General features: G+C 42.5%; 1 protein-coding gene across 1 annotated transcript in view; it reads right to left on the bottom strand.

The window, feature by feature from the left end:
- Window positions 1-826: 826 nt before the first annotated feature.
- The window catches only part of LOC135506996 (E3 ubiquitin-protein ligase HECW1-like), a 57,105-nt gene continuing 36,922 nt past the window's right edge, over window positions 827-21,009 (bottom strand). The window contains exons 12-28 of the mRNA XM_064926453.1: window positions 20,046-20,170; window positions 19,714-19,847; window positions 19,310-19,495; window positions 18,935-19,069; window positions 18,669-18,774; window positions 18,473-18,569; window positions 16,874-16,957; window positions 16,676-16,779; window positions 16,406-16,520; window positions 15,475-15,588; window positions 15,032-15,184; window positions 14,599-14,697; window positions 14,048-14,177; window positions 13,727-13,873; window positions 6,324-6,438; window positions 4,131-4,329; window positions 827-3,922 (exon numbers count right to left, since the gene is read on the bottom strand). Coding sequence (XP_064782525.1) covers window positions 3,811-3,922; window positions 4,131-4,329; window positions 6,324-6,438; window positions 13,727-13,873; window positions 14,048-14,177; window positions 14,599-14,697; window positions 15,032-15,184; window positions 15,475-15,588; window positions 16,406-16,520; window positions 16,676-16,779; window positions 16,874-16,957; window positions 18,473-18,569; window positions 18,669-18,774; window positions 18,935-19,069; window positions 19,310-19,495; window positions 19,714-19,847; window positions 20,046-20,170 — 2,155 coding nt within the window. The 3' untranslated portion in view covers window positions 827-3,810. The remainder of the gene's footprint in view (window positions 3,923-4,130; window positions 4,330-6,323; window positions 6,439-13,726; window positions 13,874-14,047; window positions 14,178-14,598; window positions 14,698-15,031; window positions 15,185-15,474; window positions 15,589-16,405; window positions 16,521-16,675; window positions 16,780-16,873; window positions 16,958-18,472; window positions 18,570-18,668; window positions 18,775-18,934; window positions 19,070-19,309; window positions 19,496-19,713; window positions 19,848-20,045; window positions 20,171-21,009) is intronic.

A 21,009-nucleotide genomic window follows, 5' to 3' on the forward strand; every position in this document is an offset into this window, starting at 1 on the left:
GTAATTTAGTCGCCCTCTTCTTACAGAAGGCGATAGCCAAATCGGCATGCTCAGGGGGAATGCGCACAGTGGAAACCTGGTCTGGACTCTCCACCAACGTGGCACCGATGGAAACTCCCATACACCTACCTGAACACTCCTCTGACCACCCCTGGAGAACCCCGTCTCCACGAAATCCTTTGATTGTTACTGGCCAGCCAGGGAACCCCCAGCATCACTGGAAACGCAGGTGAATCGATAAGGAAGAGACTAATCCGCTCCCTATGATCTCCCTGCGTTACCTTGTCCAGTGGAACCGTGGCCTTCCTGACCAGCCCGGACCCTAATGGCCAGCTATCTAAGGTGTGCACGGGGAAGGGGGGATCTATCGGCACCAGCGGAATTCCCAGCTTGAGGGCGAGTCCACGATCCATAAAGTTCCCAGCTGCGCCTGAATCGACTAGCGCCTTATGCTGGGAAGAGGGTGAAAAATCAAGGAAAAAATGTATACAAACATGTGACCAACAGGGGGCTCTGGGTGAGTTTGATGCTGACTCACCTGGGGTGACCGAAAAGTGTTCTGCCTGCCCTCTCAACTCCCAGACGGGCTCCTCCAGCACCGGTCGGCCGTGTGTCCTCTCCGACCACAGCTGGTGCAGGAGGAGCCTCCTCTTCCGGTACCCCTCGAAGCGGCCCCCCCTAACTCCATAGGAATGGGAGCGGGATGGCTAGGAGGTGGAACTGACAGGACCCTTTCTGAACGGGAGTCTTGACAAGTTAACATATCCTGGGAACATATCACTATTCTTTGACACTCATAAAACTAGTGGAAGAAAGTAGGTGCTTAACGAAGTGATTTTTTTATTGACATTCGTTAACAGTATATTTGCTTGAATTGAAAGCGCAGCCTGAGAATTACTGAGCCCAACAGACAACCAAAGAATACTGTCGGGCCAAGAAAATCTAGGAGGACAATAGTGGGGACAGACAGTGAAACATGTATACCTCAGACGGTTTCTGAGAACAAAATAATGGTTGTAAAACGTTCACTAGCTGCCATCTCTTAAAGAGGAAATATCATGTGAGATATTTTCAAAATAGGCAACAAATTGATGTTTGAAAATTGCATTGCTTGATCTTTGCCACACAAAATGTGCATAGCATGAGACACATTTTCAACAGTAACTTAAACATACTGCATAAAAACATAGTGTAGAAAATAAATAAATAAAAATACATGAATAACTCCCTTCAATCTTGTACTGTATATCTGACAGTTTGTCATTTCAAAATGATTTCAGGAACATCTTACTGAGTATATTAGAAATTGTTATACATTTCCTGTATATCTTACAGCCTTTCAATTTTATAATAGCAACTGTAAATGCACTCACTATACATTCCAGAATCTTAGTTGTCCAAGGAAAGGAACACGAGATAAAGTGAACAGATTAGATCAGAAACATAGGTCATGTAAGTACAGTAGTGTTTAATGTAAGTTTCTGGTGTCTCTCTTCTAATATCAAACTACTATAACGATGCACATGAAAAGATGGGACATATATAATTATTGAATTGGTCTGCAATCAACTCAGTTATAGGCTTATGTCTGTGTGACAGTGGCATGTTGTCATATACAGTGTTTTCATGTTAAGGCATGGCATTTGCAGACTATAACAGCTGTCATATCCTATTATGATAAAGTCGCGATAGCATATGTGCATTAAATGTCAACATGAGGGTAAATTAATAAAGCAACCCTGTGGGGTCTGTCCTAAAGGATGTGGCATGGCAACCTGGAACTGGCAAAAGACACTCCAATATGACGTCCATTTTGAGTCAATTACATTTTCATCATGTCATAGCACATATGACTGTGGGTAGACATACAGGCATAAACTGAAACAAAATCAAACATGTTAACTCTGCTAAAACACAAGCGGTAACAGGTCAACAGCATTTTATGCTACCGTATTTATTTCAGCAAAAACTATATTTGCAAGTGATGTTACATTTAAAAATAGAATCGATTTTTGTTTGAATAGTGGTATACCTATTTCAGGTGAGTTTACTAAGTGTTAACTCCTTACAAGTGCAACAATTATTCAGGAAGAATAAGATCCAGTACAATCTAAACACAATACCCGCAAATTTACTTCAAATCATTTCTCTCTTGGTGTTTGAAAATGATAACAAAAAACTTCAATATGTCCTTTTGTGTTTTCCATGCTTGAAAAGATCTTGTAAAAAACACATTAAAATATATATTTTTAAATTTCCAAAATAATGTGTGGTGTTATTCGCAGTCTACCATATACAGATGAAACAAATACATTTTGTGATATGAAACATTCATAATATCCTGACTGAATTGTGTTGAAACAAGAGAAAACGCATCTCATGTAAACATCAAATGGTTCTCAAAATCAAGAGGGTAAAAAATACGTTTTCACATGGAGCACATCAAAACAGTTATTCTTCTGATCAGACATTGGTAATAAAGTGGGTTTCTTCACCTCCCTTCACTCTAATCACTTACAGTGAAACTGTGGTTTGTGTTAATTTCCCAATCAACATCAAGGTTTACATCAATTCCACATATTTAGTGATAACACATCGTTTTGACTTCAGTTACAGTGCAGTGTAACAACTAATGTCCTTAGAATCCTCCAACAGTCATTTTGCAATTGTGGGAGGGTCTTGCTATATTTTGGAATCTCTCTTGATATATCACATGTTCACAAAATCTTGGTAAAAATTATATTTACTTGAAGTTCTTTATGGACAATATGCTTTGGTTATTATTTTAGTAGTAATACCCTTCAGCAGCCATTTTGTCCTTGAGAGCTGATGATGAGCCAGTCCTTTGCTGATGTCCTATCCTGGGATAATCCCAGTCGCAGCAGTATTTGAAGTGGAATTGCTGAAGTTGGAACACAACATTTTGATATAATGTTGGTTGTTGTGGTTCTTCACGTGATAGTTTTTGAGGCATTGTTCTCCCTCTTATTATGTGAATTGAGGCATTTCTTTAGTGATAATTGTGGTTGTGATTGGTGATAGATTGTGATGAAGCTAGCTGAGGCTGTTGGTGCAGAGATGGACTAGCCGATTCGTTGGTGTGATTTGTTGAGTCATGGCCCTGAGTACTGTTATAGGCTGAGGCCAAATAAGAGCTATTGCATACAGCTTGGTTACTTTATGCAATATCCCCTTAACAAAGGTACATTGTAATAGGTGAGTAATGCATGCGGTGGTGGTTGGCTTTTCCTTTTTCTTGTACACTGTACATAGATTGTTAAAAAAGAGAAATGTACAGTCCTCTGGCTGTTGTATTGAAATGTACAGTAAAAAGGGAGTGTTGCAAACAGTAGAATCCCCGGTCCTGAGGCACAGGATTCGAAAGTAAGATCTTGACTGCTTTCCAAATGGAACCCTATTCCCTAGTGCAGGGTTCCGCACATGATGTTATTTACATGGACATAAAAGACTGTAAAAACACCAGCAAATCAGCTCCAAGTAATTTTAACTTTGGAAATCTGTTCCAAAGTATTCCCACACATAATAGCGAGATATTGTGATCTAATACAAATGTAAGCAACGTTTGAAGTGATTGTTTTAGTGAAATATTATATCTGTTTGGGATGCTTGTGGTCAATTTGCAGTCTACAAATTATTTGTAATTACAGTATGTTCCGGCCCCCTGACCATCCCCTCAATAAAAAATTGTCCCGCGGCTAAATCTAGTTGATGATCCCTTGCCCTAGTGCAATACTAAGGGCACTATACAGGTAATAGGGTCCCATTTGGGATGCACAATGTCTTTCTCCTTTACTCAAGGCCAAAGGTGCTGGTTTCCTCCACAGCAATAAGCAGTTTATCATAGAGCATGGTGTAGGAAAGGTACGGAGGGAGATCCAGTCGGTTGAAGCATGTGTGTGCCCTGGAAGATAGATATACTGTAGATCATCTGCATTAGACAACCACATCAACTGAATAGTTTTTTGCCAAATGCGTATGTGAAAGTTATGCAGGGGTTTGAAGGATAACATAATTAGAAAAGTTTGAATCCAAAGCATGTACAGACATATAATAGCCTATAATTTAATCATACAATTATAGTCTTGGGTAAAGAGTTTACTGTATATTACCTGGGTAGAGCGGTGATCTTGCCCCACTTCTCGATACAGAAGCGTCGCAGGCCGTTGCTGCCCCGTAGTGCGGTAAAGCCCTCGTAGGGAACACTGGAGGTGCCCGTCACAAACTGCAGCAGACGCAACCTCTGCTCATTGTTGAAGCGCTCCACTGCCCCCCAGAACCACCGGATCACTATGTGGCTGTCATGGTAGCCTGCAATGGAGAAGGCCAACGGAGGTGGTAGCTGGTCCCATACCGGATGTGCAGTAGCCAACTCCTTTATTGTTGCAATGCCATAGAAAAGTTGGCTACAGCATATACAGTTTAGGACCAGGGGCTACAGGGGGGCTGGTTCAACAAGGGAATGTGGCCTGTGTGATCAGTCCATCTAACAAGATTGACAATTAAATGTTAATCAACATACAACATACAGTTGAAGTCAGAAATTTACATACACTTAGGTTGGAGTCATTAAAACCCGTTTTTCAACCACACCACAAATTTCTTGTTAACAAACTATAGTTTTGGCAAGTCGGTTAGGACAACTACTTTGTGCATGACACAAGTAATTTTTCCAACAATTGTTTACAGACAGATTATTTCACTATTTCACTTTCACTGTATCACAATTCCAGTGGGTCAGAAGTTTACATACACTAAGTTGACTGTGCCTTTAAACAGCTTGGAAAATTCCAGAAAATTACGTCATAGCTTTAGAAGCAGCTGATAGGCTAAGTGACATCATTTGAGTCAATTGGAGGTGTACCTGTGGATGTATTTCAAGGCCACCTTCAAACTCAGTGCCTCTTTGCTTGACCTCATGGGAAAATCAAAAGAAATCAGCCAAGACCTCAGAAAAAAATTGTAGACCTCCACAAGTCTGGTTCATCATTGGAAGCAATTTCCAAATGCCTGAAGGTACCACGTTCCTCCATACAAGCAATAGCACGCAAGTATAAACACCATCGGACCACGTAGCTATCATACCGCTCAGGAAGGAGACGTGTTCTGTCTCCTATAGATTAACGTTCTTTGCTGTGAAAAATGCAAATCAATCCCAGAACAACAGCAAAGGACCTTGTGAAGATGCTGGAGGAAACAGGTACAAAAGTATATATATCCACAGTAAAACGAGTCCAATATCGACATAACCTGAAAGGCCGATCAGCAAGGAAGAAGCCACTGCTCCAAAACCGCCATAAAAAAGCCAGACTACAGTTTGCAACTGCACATGGGGACAAAGATCGTACTTTTTGGAGAAATGTCCTCTGGTCTGATGAATCAAAAATATAACTTTTTGGCCATAATAACCATCGTTATGTTTGGAGGAAAAAGGGGGAGCCTTGCAAGCCGAAAACACAGTCCCAACCGTGAAGCACGGGAGTGGCAGCATCATGTTGTGGGGGTGCTTTGCTGCAGGAGGGACTGGTGATTCACAAAATAGATGGCATGAAGCAGGGAAATTATGTGGATATATTGAAGCAACATCTCAAGACATCAGTCAGGAAGTTGAAGCTTGATTGCAAATGGGTCTTCCAAATGGACAATGACCCCAAGCATACTTCCAAAGTTGTGGCAAAATGGCTTAAGGACAACACAGTCAAGGCATGGGAGTGGCCATCACAAAGTACAGAATACCATGGAAAACTTGTGGGAAGAACTGAAAAAGCATGTACGAGCAAGGAGGACTACAAACCGGACTCAGCTCTGTAAGGAGGAATGGACCAAAATTCACGCAACTTATTGTGGGAAGCTTGTGGAAGGCTACCTGAAACGTTTGACCCAAGTTAAACAATTTAAAGGCAATGCTACCAAATACTAATTGAGTGTATGTAAACTTCTGACCCACTGGGAATGTGATGAAATAAATAAAAGCTGAAATAAATCATTCTCTCTACTATTATTCTGACATTTCACATTCTTAAAATAAAGTGGTGACTCAAACTGACCTAAGACAGGGAATTTTTACTAGGATTAGTTGTCAGGAATTGTGAAAACTGAGTTTAAATGTATTTGGCTAAGGTGTATGTCAACTTCACAAATACTTAAATATTACCCATAAAAACATGTTGGGCTCGATTCCCGTACCCACTACATTCACCATAGTCCTATTTTTTTTAAATTGAACCTTTAATTAACTAGGCATGTTCATTGAAGATTCTCCATTAGCTAATGTCCGGTGATGTGCGTCACTGCAGTCTGCTCACCTCCTCTATACTCTGTGTTGTTCCTCCAGTCATTGAGGTCTATCTCAGCTGTCCCAGCAATGACCAGCTCCAACTCTCTGGCATCGAACACTGACACCAGCCGTGAGTCCACCACCTGGAGAAATATTGCAGGAACATAGAACATTAAAAACCATGTAGGAGTGTACATACTGTATGTGACTTGTTTCAGGTAACTAGGCGTATGTCGCACATCACTACTTCACAGAAGATGCATTTGAACGAGAGAGAGAAAGACAGAGAGAAAGATTGCCACCCGGGCCTGCCGGTGAAACTGCTAAACTGCTTTCTGACTGTACACTGTACCGCATGATTTTAGCGGGTTTACTAACGTGTTAGTTCTATTAGCTATGTTGACTAAACTTTGCAAGCTTGTAAACTTTCATTCATAGACTTCTGTAGGTTTTAGCAGCCTCATGATGGGTACAAGGAAAATGTGAGTATCATGTAGTAGCCTAAACCTATCGATGTTGCATTGAGCTGGGCGAATGGAATATGAATGACAGTCATCCAATATGCTGTAATAGAAATAAGGTCATGCTAATAAAATAAATAACCATACTCCCTTGGCACTGACCACCACTTGTGCAGATAATCCTTTCTACCGCAGCTTTTTTGAAAGATATCATGAAGCAGTACCAAAGCGTTGCTAATGCTCTCCACTTTCTGGAAGAAACTAGTGCCATGCTGACACTCTCTGACTCTGAAAATGAATCAGATGATAAGGAAATCCCTGATGTAGGTAAAAACATTTTCATTGAATCAGATATTGTAGAGTCTTCTGATGACAGTGATGGGGAAGAAAATCAGTGGAATGCCTGATGGAAACAGAGTATGATGGCTAAGGAGATGTTAAAGGTTCTGCTGTTCGATTGCAAATATGCGGAAGGAGTTGAAAAGAGAACACAGAAGGCTGTTGTATTAAACAACTGTCTCCGAATTTCATCTTCAAACTTAGGGCAACCATGGCATCTGACAGAGAGGGTGACGCGTTCATCCATGTATACAAGTAAGAGTCTAGCTAGCTACATTTTCAGATATTATATGTTTCTAATTTTGTCAGCAAGTCATTTTCACTGCAAGTTAAAGCTTACTGTTAGCTAGGTAGCTAACGTTAGCTGGCTGGCTCGAGTAGAAATATTATTCACATCTCAGAAATCTACTTGCATTGCTAGTTATAGCCTAATGTTAGCTAGCTATGCATGGTGGCTAGCTATGACAATCAGTATGGGTTGATATTATTGCCACATTCAAAACAACTGGGAACTCGAAACTAGGAACTCGGAAAATCTCAGACTTACAACTTCAGTGAGTGAGTACAAGACAACTAGGAACTCAGACAAAACAAGCTCTGGGAAAAATAATTTTGAACAGTCATCCAACACGGAATGCCAAGTCCATGAACCCGGGCCTCTTTCTAGAGCCCAGACTTTCCAACCTGAAGATCACTGGTGTCATGATTTGACCTTGTATTTTTCCAAGTTCCCTGTTGTCTTGAAAGCACCACGAGGTTAATTGTTATGCTAGCAAGCTATCAGGTAGCTAATGTTAGCTACCTGATAAGATGGCGCCGGAGATGAAGGCTAACGTTTTGCGTGCCCCCAGCCGATTGTTTTCTTGTTCGTTTATTCGCGTTGATTGTAACTTATTTTTGTACTTATTTTGTACATAATGTTGCTGCTACCGTCTCTTATGACCGAAAATAACTTTTAGACATCAGGACTGCGATTACTCACCACGAACTAGCAGAATCCTTTTTTTCCCTTTCATGACTCTGTCGAGCCCGACGCAAATGACATACTGCTTCCTTGGGAACAGGCCCCGATCCCTGTGATCTGCGTGAAGAGGAGGCGGAGAAAGAGGGGCCGAAGGTCAGGCTGCCTTCTGAGAATTCATAGGCGATCGAATAAACCCCCACTTCCCTCCATTCTGCCTGCAAACGTGCAATCTTTGGAGAATAAAATCGATGAGTTACGTGGAAGATTAAACTACCAACGGGACATTAAAACTGTTACATCTTATGCCTCATGGACTTGTGGCTGAACAACGACAATATCAACATACCTCTGGCTGGTTATGCAATGTACCGGCAGGATAATACAGCAGCGTCTTGTAAGACAAGGGGAGGCAGACTATGTATATTTGTAAACAACAGCTGGTGCACGAGATAACTAAGGAAGTCTTGAGCTATTGCTTGAGGTAGAGTATCTCATGATAAGCTGTAGACCACACTACCTACCAAGAAAGTTTTCATCTATATTTTTTGTAGCTGTTTTACATACCACCACAGTCAGAGGCTGGCACTAAGACCGCATTGAATGAGCTGTATTCCGCAATAAGCAAACAAGAGAACGCTCACCCAGAGGCGGTGGCGCTCCTAGTAGCCAGGGGCTTTAATGCAGGGAAACTTAAATCCGTTTTACCAAATTTCTATAAGCATGTTAAATGTGCAACCAGAAGAAAAAGAACTCTGGACCACCTATACGCCACACACAGAGACGCATACAAAGCTCTCCCTCGCTCTCCATTTGGAAAATCTGGCCATAATTCTGTCCTCCTGATTCCTGCTTACAAGCAAAAATTAAAGCAGGAAGCACCAGTGACTAGATCAATAAAAAAGTGGTCAGAGGAAGCAGATGTTAAGCAACAGGACTGTTTTGCTAGCACAGACTGGAATATGTTCCAGGATTACTCCAATGGCATTGAGGAGTACACCACATCAGTCATTGGTTTCATCAATAAGTACATTGATGACATTGTCCCCACAGTGACCATAAGTACATACCCCAGCCATGGATTACAGGCAGCATCTGCACTGAGCTAAAGGCTAGAGCTGCAGCTTTCAAGGAGCGGATCTCTAACCCGGACGTTTATAAGAAATCCCGCTATGCCCTCCGATAAACCATCAAACATGCAAAGCATCAATACAGGACCAAGATCGAATCGTACTATGCCGGCTCTGATGCTCGTTGGAGGTGGCAGTGCTTGCAAACCATTACAGACTACAAAGGGAAGCACAACCGAGAGCTGGCCAGTGACACAAGCCTACCAGATGAGCTACTTCTATGCTCGCTTCGAGGCAAACAACACTGAAACATGCATGAGAGCACCAGCTGTTCCGTCTCTTTAAATACTTGTTACTTTTATCTCTTATTCTTATCCATATTTTTTAAAACTGTATTTTTGGTTAGGGGCTCATAAGTAAGCATTTCACTGTAAGGTACCTGTTTTATTCAGCGCATGAGACCAATACATTTGATTTGATTTTTTAAGCTACATGTCTAAACAAAAGACTCCCCTTTGCCAGATGATTACATGACCCATCAAGTTAGCCAGTTGTGTCTAGGGGTGATTACGGTCATCTATTTTATTTAATGAACATGTGTATATGTCTAGACCAGGTATTCATTTCCCCAGGGGTACGCGCAATGCCGTTGGGGATACATCAAATAAAAATGTGATTTAAAAAAAAATTCCTTCACATCTTCAAACAGTCCATTTATATTTTCCAACGGGGCTATACATTTAGAGTTTTTTCCCACCTGAGTAGCCTCGTTTTACTGCTAGAATAAACATTTTACCATCTAGTGTTCAGCGAAATAACAACACAATGTCGCATACAAGTAGCCTAGTCAAATAATTAACATCCAATCACATTAACCGTTACTCTCTCGTGGGAATTCCACTAACGGTCCGTATGTAGCTGCTGCTCCTGTTGGTATCTGTACTGATGGCGCAAAAGCCATAACATGGAGACATAGTGGAGCAAGCAGTTGCTCTCGACGCCACTTGGGTACACTGCAGCATCCACCTAGAGGCTCTTTCTGCGAAGGGAATGCCTGACAGCTTGAGAGACGTTTTCGATGCTACAGTGAAAATGGTTAACTTTGTTAAAGCAAGGCCCCTGAACTCTCATGTATTTTCTGCACTATGCAATGATACGTGCAGCGACCATGTAAGGCTTTTACAACATACAGAAGTGCACTGGTTATCAAGGGGCAAAGTATTGACACGTTTTTTTCAATTGAGAGACGAGCTCAGTTTTCTTTAATTAATGACCATAATTTTCACTTGAAAATTGACCGCTTGCATGATGACGAGTTTCTCACACGACTGGCCTATCTGGGTGATGTTTTTTCTTGCCTGAATGATCTGAATCTAGGATTACAGGGACTCTCCGAAAATATTTTCAATGTTATGGACAAAACTGAAGCTATGATTAAGAAGGCAGAGCTCTTCTCTGTCTGCATTTACAAGGACACAGGTCTTTCCATCATTGCATGATTTTGTGTGTGCAAATGAACTCAAGCTGACGGACAATGTCAAATGTGATATAGCGAAGCACCTGAGTGAGTTGGGTGCGCAATTACGCAGGTACTTTCCTGAAACGGATGACACAAACAACTGGATTCGTTATCCCTTTCATACCCTGCCTCCAGCCCACTTGCCGATATCTGAACAAGAGAGCCTCATCGAAATTGCAACAAGCGGTTCTGTGAAAATTGAATTTAATCAGAAGCGCCTACCCGATTTCTGGATTGGGCTGCGCTCAGAGTATCCTGCCTTGGTAAATCGAGCTGTTAAGACACTGATGCCCTTTGCAACCACATACCTATGTGAGAGTGGATTCTCGGTCCTCACTAGCATGAAAATTAAATACAGGCCCAGACTGTGTGTGGAAAATAATTTAAGACTCTGTCCAATACAACCCAACATTGCAGAGTTATGTGCATCCTTTCAAGCACACCCTTCTCATTAACCTGTGGTGAGTTATTCAGAATTTTTGATGAACAAATAAGGTTTTCTATGTAAGATGGTTAAATAAAGAGCAAAATTATTGATTATTATTATTTGTGCCCTGGTCCTATAAGAGCTCTTTGTCACTTACCACAAGCCAGGTTGTGACAAAAACTCACCCTCATTCTTATGTTTAATAAATGTATTGTATAGTGTGTGTGTGTGTAGCAGGTTTACAATGATGGCAAAAAACAACATTTGAGAGTGCGCTGACCCTGGTGCTAGAGGGGGTACGCAGCTGGAGGTTGGAGGTTGAAGGGGTACAGGACAAAAAACAGTTTGGGAACCACTGGTCTAGACAATAGTGACCCATCTACTTAGATAGATGTGGCTGGGGGGTGGTAATAGCATTTCTTTCACACGACCCATCAATTTAGACAAGTGTGTCTGGGTAAGAATCATTTAATATTTATAAAATATTTATCTGGGCACTTTCTATTTTTGATATTGCTACTATACAAATATGCAAGTAACCATTTCACTGTACCGTTTACACCTTCTGTATCCTGTGCATGTGACAAATAAACTTTGATTTTATTTGATATAGTCTGTGTTTGCCAGATGTGTGAATGTGAAGAACCACATGACCTGCACCATAGTCAGATTCAGTGGTGGGCCACCAAGGCCTTCTCTGCTGGCCTAAATATATATATATATTTTCCCACAAATATGTATTAAATTATTCCCCAGAGTAAGAGTTATACTCTTCATTTCATAGCTTTCCTCTTGGTTGCACTGCTTCCAGCCCCAGGTTGAGATTGGAGGGCTGGTCTTTTGTTAGATCTTTTATCCAATCATATTCAGCCATTATGTGTTGCCAGGGGTCTAAAATCTGCCCTCAGGCCTTCAGAATCAACAGTGCTGGCGCTTGTAGCTTAAAGTGAATGGAAATTAAAATTTAGTGTCAACCAATCAGCTTTAGAGTTGGCTATTATACGCCTGGTGACTGGCTCCAGTGTTACACAGGAGCCAGCTAGCAGGCGTAGTGCGTGCACGTCTTTTGATTGGATTACCAATATTGAGAGGCAGGTCCTATGGACAGGTCTATGCAGAACCTCAGAACTAGGAAACTGATTTTGATAAACAAATTAATTTGCGTACTACTAAGCTGTTTTTTCAACCCACAATGGCGGAAGGAGAAGATATCAATTTGGTCGAGGATATAATTATAACGCAATTCTCAAGACAAACTTTTCAAAAAAAGTTAGACATTGTAAGGAGAGGTCGCCCGACGCCGACGCTACAAAGCCTGTCACAGGCGGGAAAGGGGTTTGTTCGCCACATTCAAAGTTCCAACTACGAGCGCTATCAATGGCTCACAGGCTCCGAGAAGCACTGCAAACTGTACTGCTGGGAATGCCTATTATTTGCAAGTGATCAATTTGGTGTTTGGAGCCACACTGGCTTTGCAAACTTGAGTTGTCTAACCAAGGCAGCAACGAGACACCAAAGTACACTTACAAGCAATGGTGCTTTCGAAAACTTTTGGGGACACCTGAGTGGATCTACAGCTCAACGAACAAGCTCGCAGGGCAACAGAGCTGCAAGTGAGCTGCTCCGGAGCTGCAACCAATGAAAAGGTGAAGAAAAATAGGGAAATATTGAAAAGACTCATTGATTGTGTCATGTTTTTGGGTAAACAGGAACTGTCATTTAGGGGACACGATGAAAGTGCTGACTCTTTTTTTTGAACTTAAAGCTCAAAGTTTGTGGACCAGAAATGGATAGAAGAAGAATATTAATATAACTCTGTTGCACTCGACCATGTTCTTATCTATTAGTTGAACTGTACTGTATTGTACTCTTCCCCTGCAATTCTCTGAATAAAAATGTAAATTTCAAGGTGACGCAACGCCTGGTTATACTGCGTTTCTGTCTAAATGTATAGTGTCTAGAGCCATGGCACCATAATGATGGTAATAAGAGGTGGATTAATTCGAGTGGGACTGTGTAGGACCTCACTGAAGGCCCAGGCCCCAGGCCCACGGCACGCCACTGGTCAGATTAGGATATTGGGCAAGGAATGGATAGTGTATTTTTGCTACTTCTTTCACCACTTATATTCTTGAAATTTTTGGTAGTTTACTACACTACCTTACTCACTCTGTTTAGCACATGGTCTCAAATGTGAATCCTCAAAGATATAGGTGGGGCTAAGGCTTAAGTGGGTGTGAAGAGGAGTTCTACAGTTGGTGTACCAATACATTCAAGGGCCATTTTCTCAAAAGTGTGGTTACAAGTTTATTAACTTTCAAAGCAGAACTACTTTCCCAGTGTTCCTCGACTGCAGTGTATGATATACCATTTTCTAGCTCTGAGTTTCTACTTTTATCCAATATAAAAAACACAATTTCAAATAATTGTTTCAAATATGTAACCCAGGCCGGTCGGGTCACATATTTAGACACATTGCTCCCATCATTGATTTGTTGATTTCATTTGATAGTCATGTTCTATTGCATTCTAAGAAATCATATTTGAAGTGTAAAGTGAAAACCCTCTTAAATCATAGCAAGGCTGGAAAAACAATAAACCAAATTGGATCATGCCATGGCCAATGGTTGTTGCCCTAAGAGTGTTTGCTCTACCTCATAGAAGCCTCTGACCAGTGCCTCTGTCTGCTGGACCACTCCTCTCTCCACCCTCCACTTCACCATGCGGTCAATGTACTCCTTCTTATTCTTTTCTGTCACATTAATGTGGGCCCCTCCAGACTTCAGCTCTCTCTCTGTTACCTGCCCACAAAGAGAATATCCAATACAGACAAATCTTACAAAGGAAAAGTCCCCATGAAAGTGTACAGTATACTGAAAGATATACACTGTAAAAAAAGAACATGTTATACAGTACTTCAGCTTGCTATGGGTGTATGTGTTTAGACATTGTACGTATTAGTACTTCACACATACCTGTCCGAAGACTTCCTCATTCACAGTGAAGGTAAGGTCCAGCACATCAGTGATGTCATTGTCTTTCATCCACTGTAGACTCTGATGGAACTCCTCATCTAGATACTCCAGATCACTCAGGTCAGTGGCTCTGCACAGGTAAACATATTTATCTCACAGATGAACTTCTGTGGGGTTCACTAGCTATTACTGCACATAGCAATCCATTGTCTTAAAGTCAATTAAGGGGAGTGATTAACTTGCTTTGTGTGTAAATGTAAAGGATGCTGATTCTGTCAGTTGTTCTGTCAGTAGCCTATCATCATCATCATCCAATCTGGAGAGACTTGCCTTTAGTTACCACGCTAGAAAGTCAATCTGGGTTGACTGTGTTAAGTCTAAAACTACTGGCAACATTTATGCCTGATTGCGCACTAATCAATACTGGATAATGTTTCTTTCTTGTGTACGTGGCAGAAAAATGTTTCCATATAGAATAATTGTAAAGGCCAATTCAGACAGAGACAGAAACACAGACAGGCAGGTGTGCGGGCAGACAGACATAAACTCACAGTCTGAGGAGAGCCTTGTAAAAGGGCCGCGTGAAGAAGGCATCCAGGAGATATTGGTGGATCAACGCCAGTCCCAAAATACGCCCACTAAACCGGAACCTGCACAAAAACACACAGCGACAGGTCTCACACACAATTACAAATCCAATGCAATGAAAGTGTTTAGGTCTCATCACATGAGACTTCCATGAAACCCATTCATTTTCTGTCTCCAATAAGTCTCCAATAAGTCTCCAATAAGTAAACGAAGAACAATGGACAACATTAGGACAATGGAAAACACTTGAAAACGCGTTGCAACAACACAACAAAGATTGTTTCTCATTTGACAAGTCAAGGTCGTCCCTCACAGTTAGTCAGTTTTTTTCCCTTTGGTGCCTAATGAACACAAAGTCCTGAGTTTAAACCCAGGACGAACAGATGTCCTCCTCACCATTCCAGATGGTTCTCTACGAAGGCAGACATGGGGCTTATCTGGACGGTGTACGTGTCGTTGGCTGAGTACTCAAACAGGCCATAGTAGGGGTTGAACAGCTCCTGAGACAGCAGGAAGAAAAACTCTCTGGACGGCCCACTGTAGTCCAGCCTGACGGCGTGGGAAGAGAAGAGACCAGTTATCTGTCAGTAGCAGTCAGTGATGCTAGAAGAATGAAACAGACATGCGCTATCCTCTATATAGCCCAAAAACTAGCAGTTCATTCTTTAAAAGACGAGAGGGGGCTCTTTCTTGACACATGCATTACTTTTTCAAGTAACTTAATTGAATTCCATAATTGTTAAGACATGCACTTTCATGCAATGGTTGAACTCCACAGATCAAAGTCCCTCTTTGTTGTAATGTCTGTGTCCAGGTCAATAGAAGCAGCTTTGGCTTACCCCTCCTCCCCTATGAAGGTGATGTAGAGCTTATTCCTCTGTAGTTCCTTGCGTGAGTAGGCCATGACCTGGTTAAAGGTACCCTCCAACAGGTGGTCTCTCCGGACAATAAGCCTGGAACACAACAACATCATAAGATGCTGAGCAACACAGACATGGATATACAACATGGTGCTAATTTGCACACACAACCCTAAAGTTTCTTAGAAACAGTAGGGTTGTGGCCTCCCAGGTGGCGCAGTGGTCTGGGGTACTGCAGCGCTAGCTGTGCCACCAGAAACTCTGGGTTCGCTCCCAGGCTCTGTCGCAGCCGGTCGCGACTGGGAGGTCCGTAGGGCGACGCATAATTGGCCTAGCGTCGTCCGGGTTAGGGAGGGCTTGGTCGGTTGGGATGTCCTTGCACCAGCGACCCCTGTGGCGGGCCGGGCGCAGTGCGCGCTAACCAAGGTTGCCAGGTGCACGGTGTTTCCTTCGACACATTGGTGCGGCTGGCTTCCGGGTTGGATGCGCGCTGTGTTAAGAAGCAGTGCGGCTTGGTTGGGTTGTGTATCGGAGGACGCATGACTTTCAACCTTCGTCTCTCCCGAGGCCGTACGGGAGTTGTAGCGATGAGACAAGATAGTAGCTACTACAACAATTGGATACCACGAAATTGGGGAGAAAAAGGGGTAAAAAAAAAAGAGAAAAAAAGAAGCAGTGCGGCTTGGTTGGATTGTGTTTCGGAGGACGAATGACTTTTGACCTTCGTCTCTCCCGAGCCCGTACGGGAGTTGTATCGATGAGACAAGATAGTAACTAATAATTGGATACTATGAAATTGGGGAGAAAAACGGGGTAAAATTTAAAAGAAAAGAAACAGTAGGGTTGTATAGAGCTGTAACTATACTTGAAAACGGTGTGAGTGATCATGTTGCTGGACAGTTTTCCTTACTTGATTTTTCCTGGGCCCTGGCCATAGCCTTTAGCCTCCAGTTTCCTGTAGAAGTTGCGTAGTTTGGCCTCAAAGTCTCTCCGGTACGGGGCAGGTGCTCTCGCTCTTGACATTCCTGTTGACAAGCGCATTCAACTCCATGACATGAGACACAGACCACACCAGGATAACCATCTGTGACGTTTTTATTTGACCAATTCTTGTGAATTAACCAAATGTGTGTACATTTTCAACCCACTATCTCTCTATTTGTCATTAGTGCAAACTCACCTGGAGAATTCTGTGGTGAAGACCCAGGTGAACAACGAGGAGAGAAGCTGAAGCCAGGATGGAAGGAGGGTGGAACATATGACATGATTTCCTCTTCAAACAAGCTGCATAGAGAACAAAAAGTCACAAAAATGAAAATAATTACAATACTACAACAGATTTTTTTTTTCAGGGGTAATATGAACAGTTGCATCCTACCTCAATAGTATCACCAGGTCTGCATCACATGCCAGTTTCTCCAGTCTTTGGGTGCCCTCTGTTCTGATGTAGTGGATCTTTTCCCTGCAAGCACACATGACACTATAATCTGGACTAGACTGGGTGGGTGTGTTTTATCAAACCTGCCATAGAATAGAATAACTTTATCATATTTATTACTGTGTAACTATTCCTATAATTACAGTGTAACAAGTACTCATTATTACACCGTACTTAGGGTTACTTCAGGGTTCGGGTTGTACCGAGATGTGGACATGAAGCTAGGGTTGAGGCTTGGGTTAGGGTTGAACCGAGATGTGGATATGAAGCTAGGGTTAAGGTTAGGGTTAGGGTTGAACTGAGATGTGGACATGAAGCTCGGTTTAGGGTTGAGGCTGGGGTTAGGGTTGTCCTGGGATGTGGACATGAAGCTAGGGTTAAGGTTAGGGTTAGGGTTGAGGCTGGGGTTAGGGTTGTCCTGGGATGTGGACATGAAGCTAGGGTTAAGGTTAGGGTTAGGGTTGAGGCTTGGGTTAGGGTTGTCCTGGGATGTGGACATGAAGCTAGGGTTAAGGTTAGGGTTAGGGTTGAGGCTTGGGTTAGGGTTGTCCTGGGATGTGGACATGAAGCTAGGGTTAGGATTAGGGTTGAGGCTTGGGTTAGGGTTGTCCTGGGATGTGGACATGAAGCTAGGGTTAAGGTTAGGGTTAGGGTTGAGGCTTGGGTTAGGGTTGTCCTGGGATGTGGACATGAAGCTAGGGTTAAGGTTAGGGTTAGGGTTGAGGCTTGGGTTAGGGTTGTCCTGGGATGTGGACATGAAGCTAGGGTTACGGTTAGGGTTAGGGTTGAGGCTTGGGTTAGGGTTGTCCTGGGATGTGGACATGAAGCTAGGGTTAAGGTTAGGGTTAGGGTTGAGGCTTGGGTTAGGGTTGAACCGAGATGTGGATATGAAGCTAGGGTTAAGGTTAGGGTTAGGGTTGAACTGAGATGTGGACATGAAGCTCGGTTTAGGGTTGAGGCTGGGGTTAGGGTTGTCCTGGGATGTGGACATGAAGCTAGGGTTAAGGTTAGGGTTAGGGTTGAGGCTTGGGTTAGGGTTGTCCTGGGATGTGGACATGAAGCTAGGGTTACGGTTAGGGTTAGGGTTGAGGCTTGGGTTAGGGTTGTACCGGGATGTGGACATGAAGCTAGGGTTAGGATTAGGGTTGAGGCTTGGGTTAGGGTTGTACCGGGATGTGGACATGAAGCTAGGGTTAGGATTAGGGTTGAGGCTTGGGTTAGGGTTGTACCGGGATGTGGACATGAAGCTAGGGTTAGGATTAGGGTTGAGGCTTGGGTTAGGGTTGAACCAGGATGTGGATATAATGCTAGGGGTAAGGTTATGGTTACTGCTCTAAGTAATAATGAGTAATTACAAGACTTGTTACACTGTAATTACATGAGTAGTTACACAGTAATAAAGGCACTAATGTAAGGCGTTACCCTTTATTTTTCCCAAAGGAACCAATACAGTAGTGAGTGAGAAATATTCAGATTCTCTGAATCTACAAGGTCCTTATTTGAGAAACAAATCCAATTTATCCCCCAGTGTTTATCTACCTCAGGGAATGGTTCCTGGACAGGGCTGGCTGGCGCTCCGTTAGTACTTCTAGTATTCCAGGCTGACGCAGGAAGACCACTATCTTCTCATTATAAGCTGTGAGTGGAATTGTGTTCAGAAGACAGACTTACACAACAGAAACTTATTGGTAAATGTGAATTATGACTGTGTTCTTTGTGTATGTACAGTACACACCTTGTGGCACTGGGTCTGGGGGATGCTGACTCCGTATTGCTGTCACCACACTGTTCCCTGGCCGTGACAACAAGGCCACACCTCGACTACGGGAGACCTCAGAGGCCTGAGAATATACATATGAAAAAAGGATCAGTTATAAACAAGCAAATACATAAATTCAATTCCATATTTCCATCATTCTAATACATCATTGGCCCTTATTAAACAGTTACTACACTTAAAAACAAGGAAATGTCTTCTGTGTGCTGTTTGACTCTCCTGACCTCTCCTGCGCTGTAGCTGCGTAGTCTCTGCAGGTGCTGCCTGTGGGTCAGGTGGTTGGGAAGGCAACCATTCTGCAGGGGGATTCTGGGGTCGATGAATGTGGTCGCCCGGCTGTTGTGGTCCACAAAGAAGTTCTGGACCAAAGAGAAGATGTTACAGGTAAAAACTTACCAAAGTTAGAAACACATATCTAAACACTGCTAGATCTGAAGGCAAATACCAAATCAATAGTATAATTAGTATACTTATTCAGCCCACCCCACCCCCTTAATTTTCCCACATATTTTCCATCTTTCAACCGAGGTACAATCAGCCCTTATGTGAATAGGTGGGTGAGTTATCTGTGGATGAACTGAGGATCTTTGTCTCTGCACCTTGCCCTGAGGGTCAGTCTTGATCTCCCAGCCCCGAGGCAGTTCCAGCTGGGCGTCAGTGAAGCGGTTGAGGAAGGTGACCAGGTCTCTGTTGTGCTGGTACCTCTCAAGGTTACGAGCATCTCTACGAATCTTCAGGATCATGTGCTTCAGGCACGTACTGCTGGTGAACATGCGATAGGCCCCCTGAGAAGAGAAGAAGAGCTCGGCATGACCATGGAAACTAGAAACCCCATATGCAACCAATCTGAACCAAAATGGAAGAATATTCAGCATCTGTTACTGAAGACAATACGTGACTAAGCATTGATATTGCTGTTCAAAGGGAAATTATGCTTATTTGTCTGATGAACCATGCTGACCGTGTAGAGTTATAAATGTCCACTGGGGAGACAGGTACTCACATAGTTGGCGTGGAGGACAGTGAAGAACTCTGGGTGTGTGATGAACTTCACTGCTGGGCTCTGTAGCAGAGCTGTGATTTTCTGACTGTTGACTGGAGATGATGATGATGAGGAGGAGCTGTCTCTTCTCAGCTCTACACACACACACCAGGAGAAACAAAGGAACAATTCACTAAATGGTGACGTATGTACAATTTTGTATGTATGTAGTACTTCTCTCACTAAACAGGATCTGTGTAGACCCATTAGTTTTACAAAGCAAGACTACACTTAAATAGCACATCAGCTTATTGCATTCTGTAAATGTGACATTGTGGTGTGGTCCTACTCACCATTAGCCATTGGAGGAGAGTCAGTCTCACTGCTGTTGTTGTTGAGGCTTCTTCTCTCACTCCTGCTTCTGCTTTCTTCATTCTCACTCCTGTCTGTGGCCATGGTCCTCTGGATGCTCTGGTACCTGACAAAGACACCAGCACACATTTACCAAACATCCAGAAATCAGAACACCGCTGCCTGCATATAGACCAATTCTTTAAGAGTGCAAGAAACTAGTGAACATGACTTATCATATACTACGTTTACATGCACAGTAATAATTTGATTCTAAACTGACTATGGCAGTAGGCAGATTATGCAGTAATCATGTAAACACATTACCCTGCTTATCTTAATTGGCGTAAGGTCAACATCGAAGTAAACATAGGCAGATTAAAACAACTTGTTTTCTGAGCAATCTTTCAAATTATTAGAACATGTAAACATCTTAATCGGTGTTCCAGCGGTGTATTTGATCTGTGTATGTGCAAACACCAGCCGAGAGCCTCCCTCTTTAGACCGAATGAAGTGAGTTCGGAAACAACTGAATATATGCGTCTTAGAAGTAGTTTTCACATACAAACTTTATATGTCCGAACTCAAAATCAAATATGTTTCCCAGAAATAACATGGACGCTGTGGTAGAACGTTTATTTTGATTGGTGATTTTCAGCATTTATCAGAGTGCATTCAGTAGACTGATTTCAGATCTGTCCATGGAAACAGGATTATGAGGGTATTGGGGTGTTGGTTTAACATGGAATTATGAAGCGTTCTTCTTACAAAGCATGTCAACGTTTTAATCAATCTATTATAGTAATCTGACTATCAAAAATAATTGCATTATTGTGTGCATGTAACCGTACTCATTGAGTCTATGCAGTCAAATCTAGCTTGAAATGTCACAATTTGTCTGCCAGTAATATTTAGTGCAGATTCTTAACTGCCCGTAGGAATAAAATACAGTTGTATTCCATTGAA

This window comes from Oncorhynchus masou, chromosome 3, assembly GCF_036934945.1.
Source record: "Oncorhynchus masou masou isolate Uvic2021 chromosome 3, UVic_Omas_1.1, whole genome shotgun sequence".
Classification (NCBI taxonomy): Eukaryota; Metazoa; Chordata; class Actinopteri; order Salmoniformes; family Salmonidae; genus Oncorhynchus; species Oncorhynchus masou.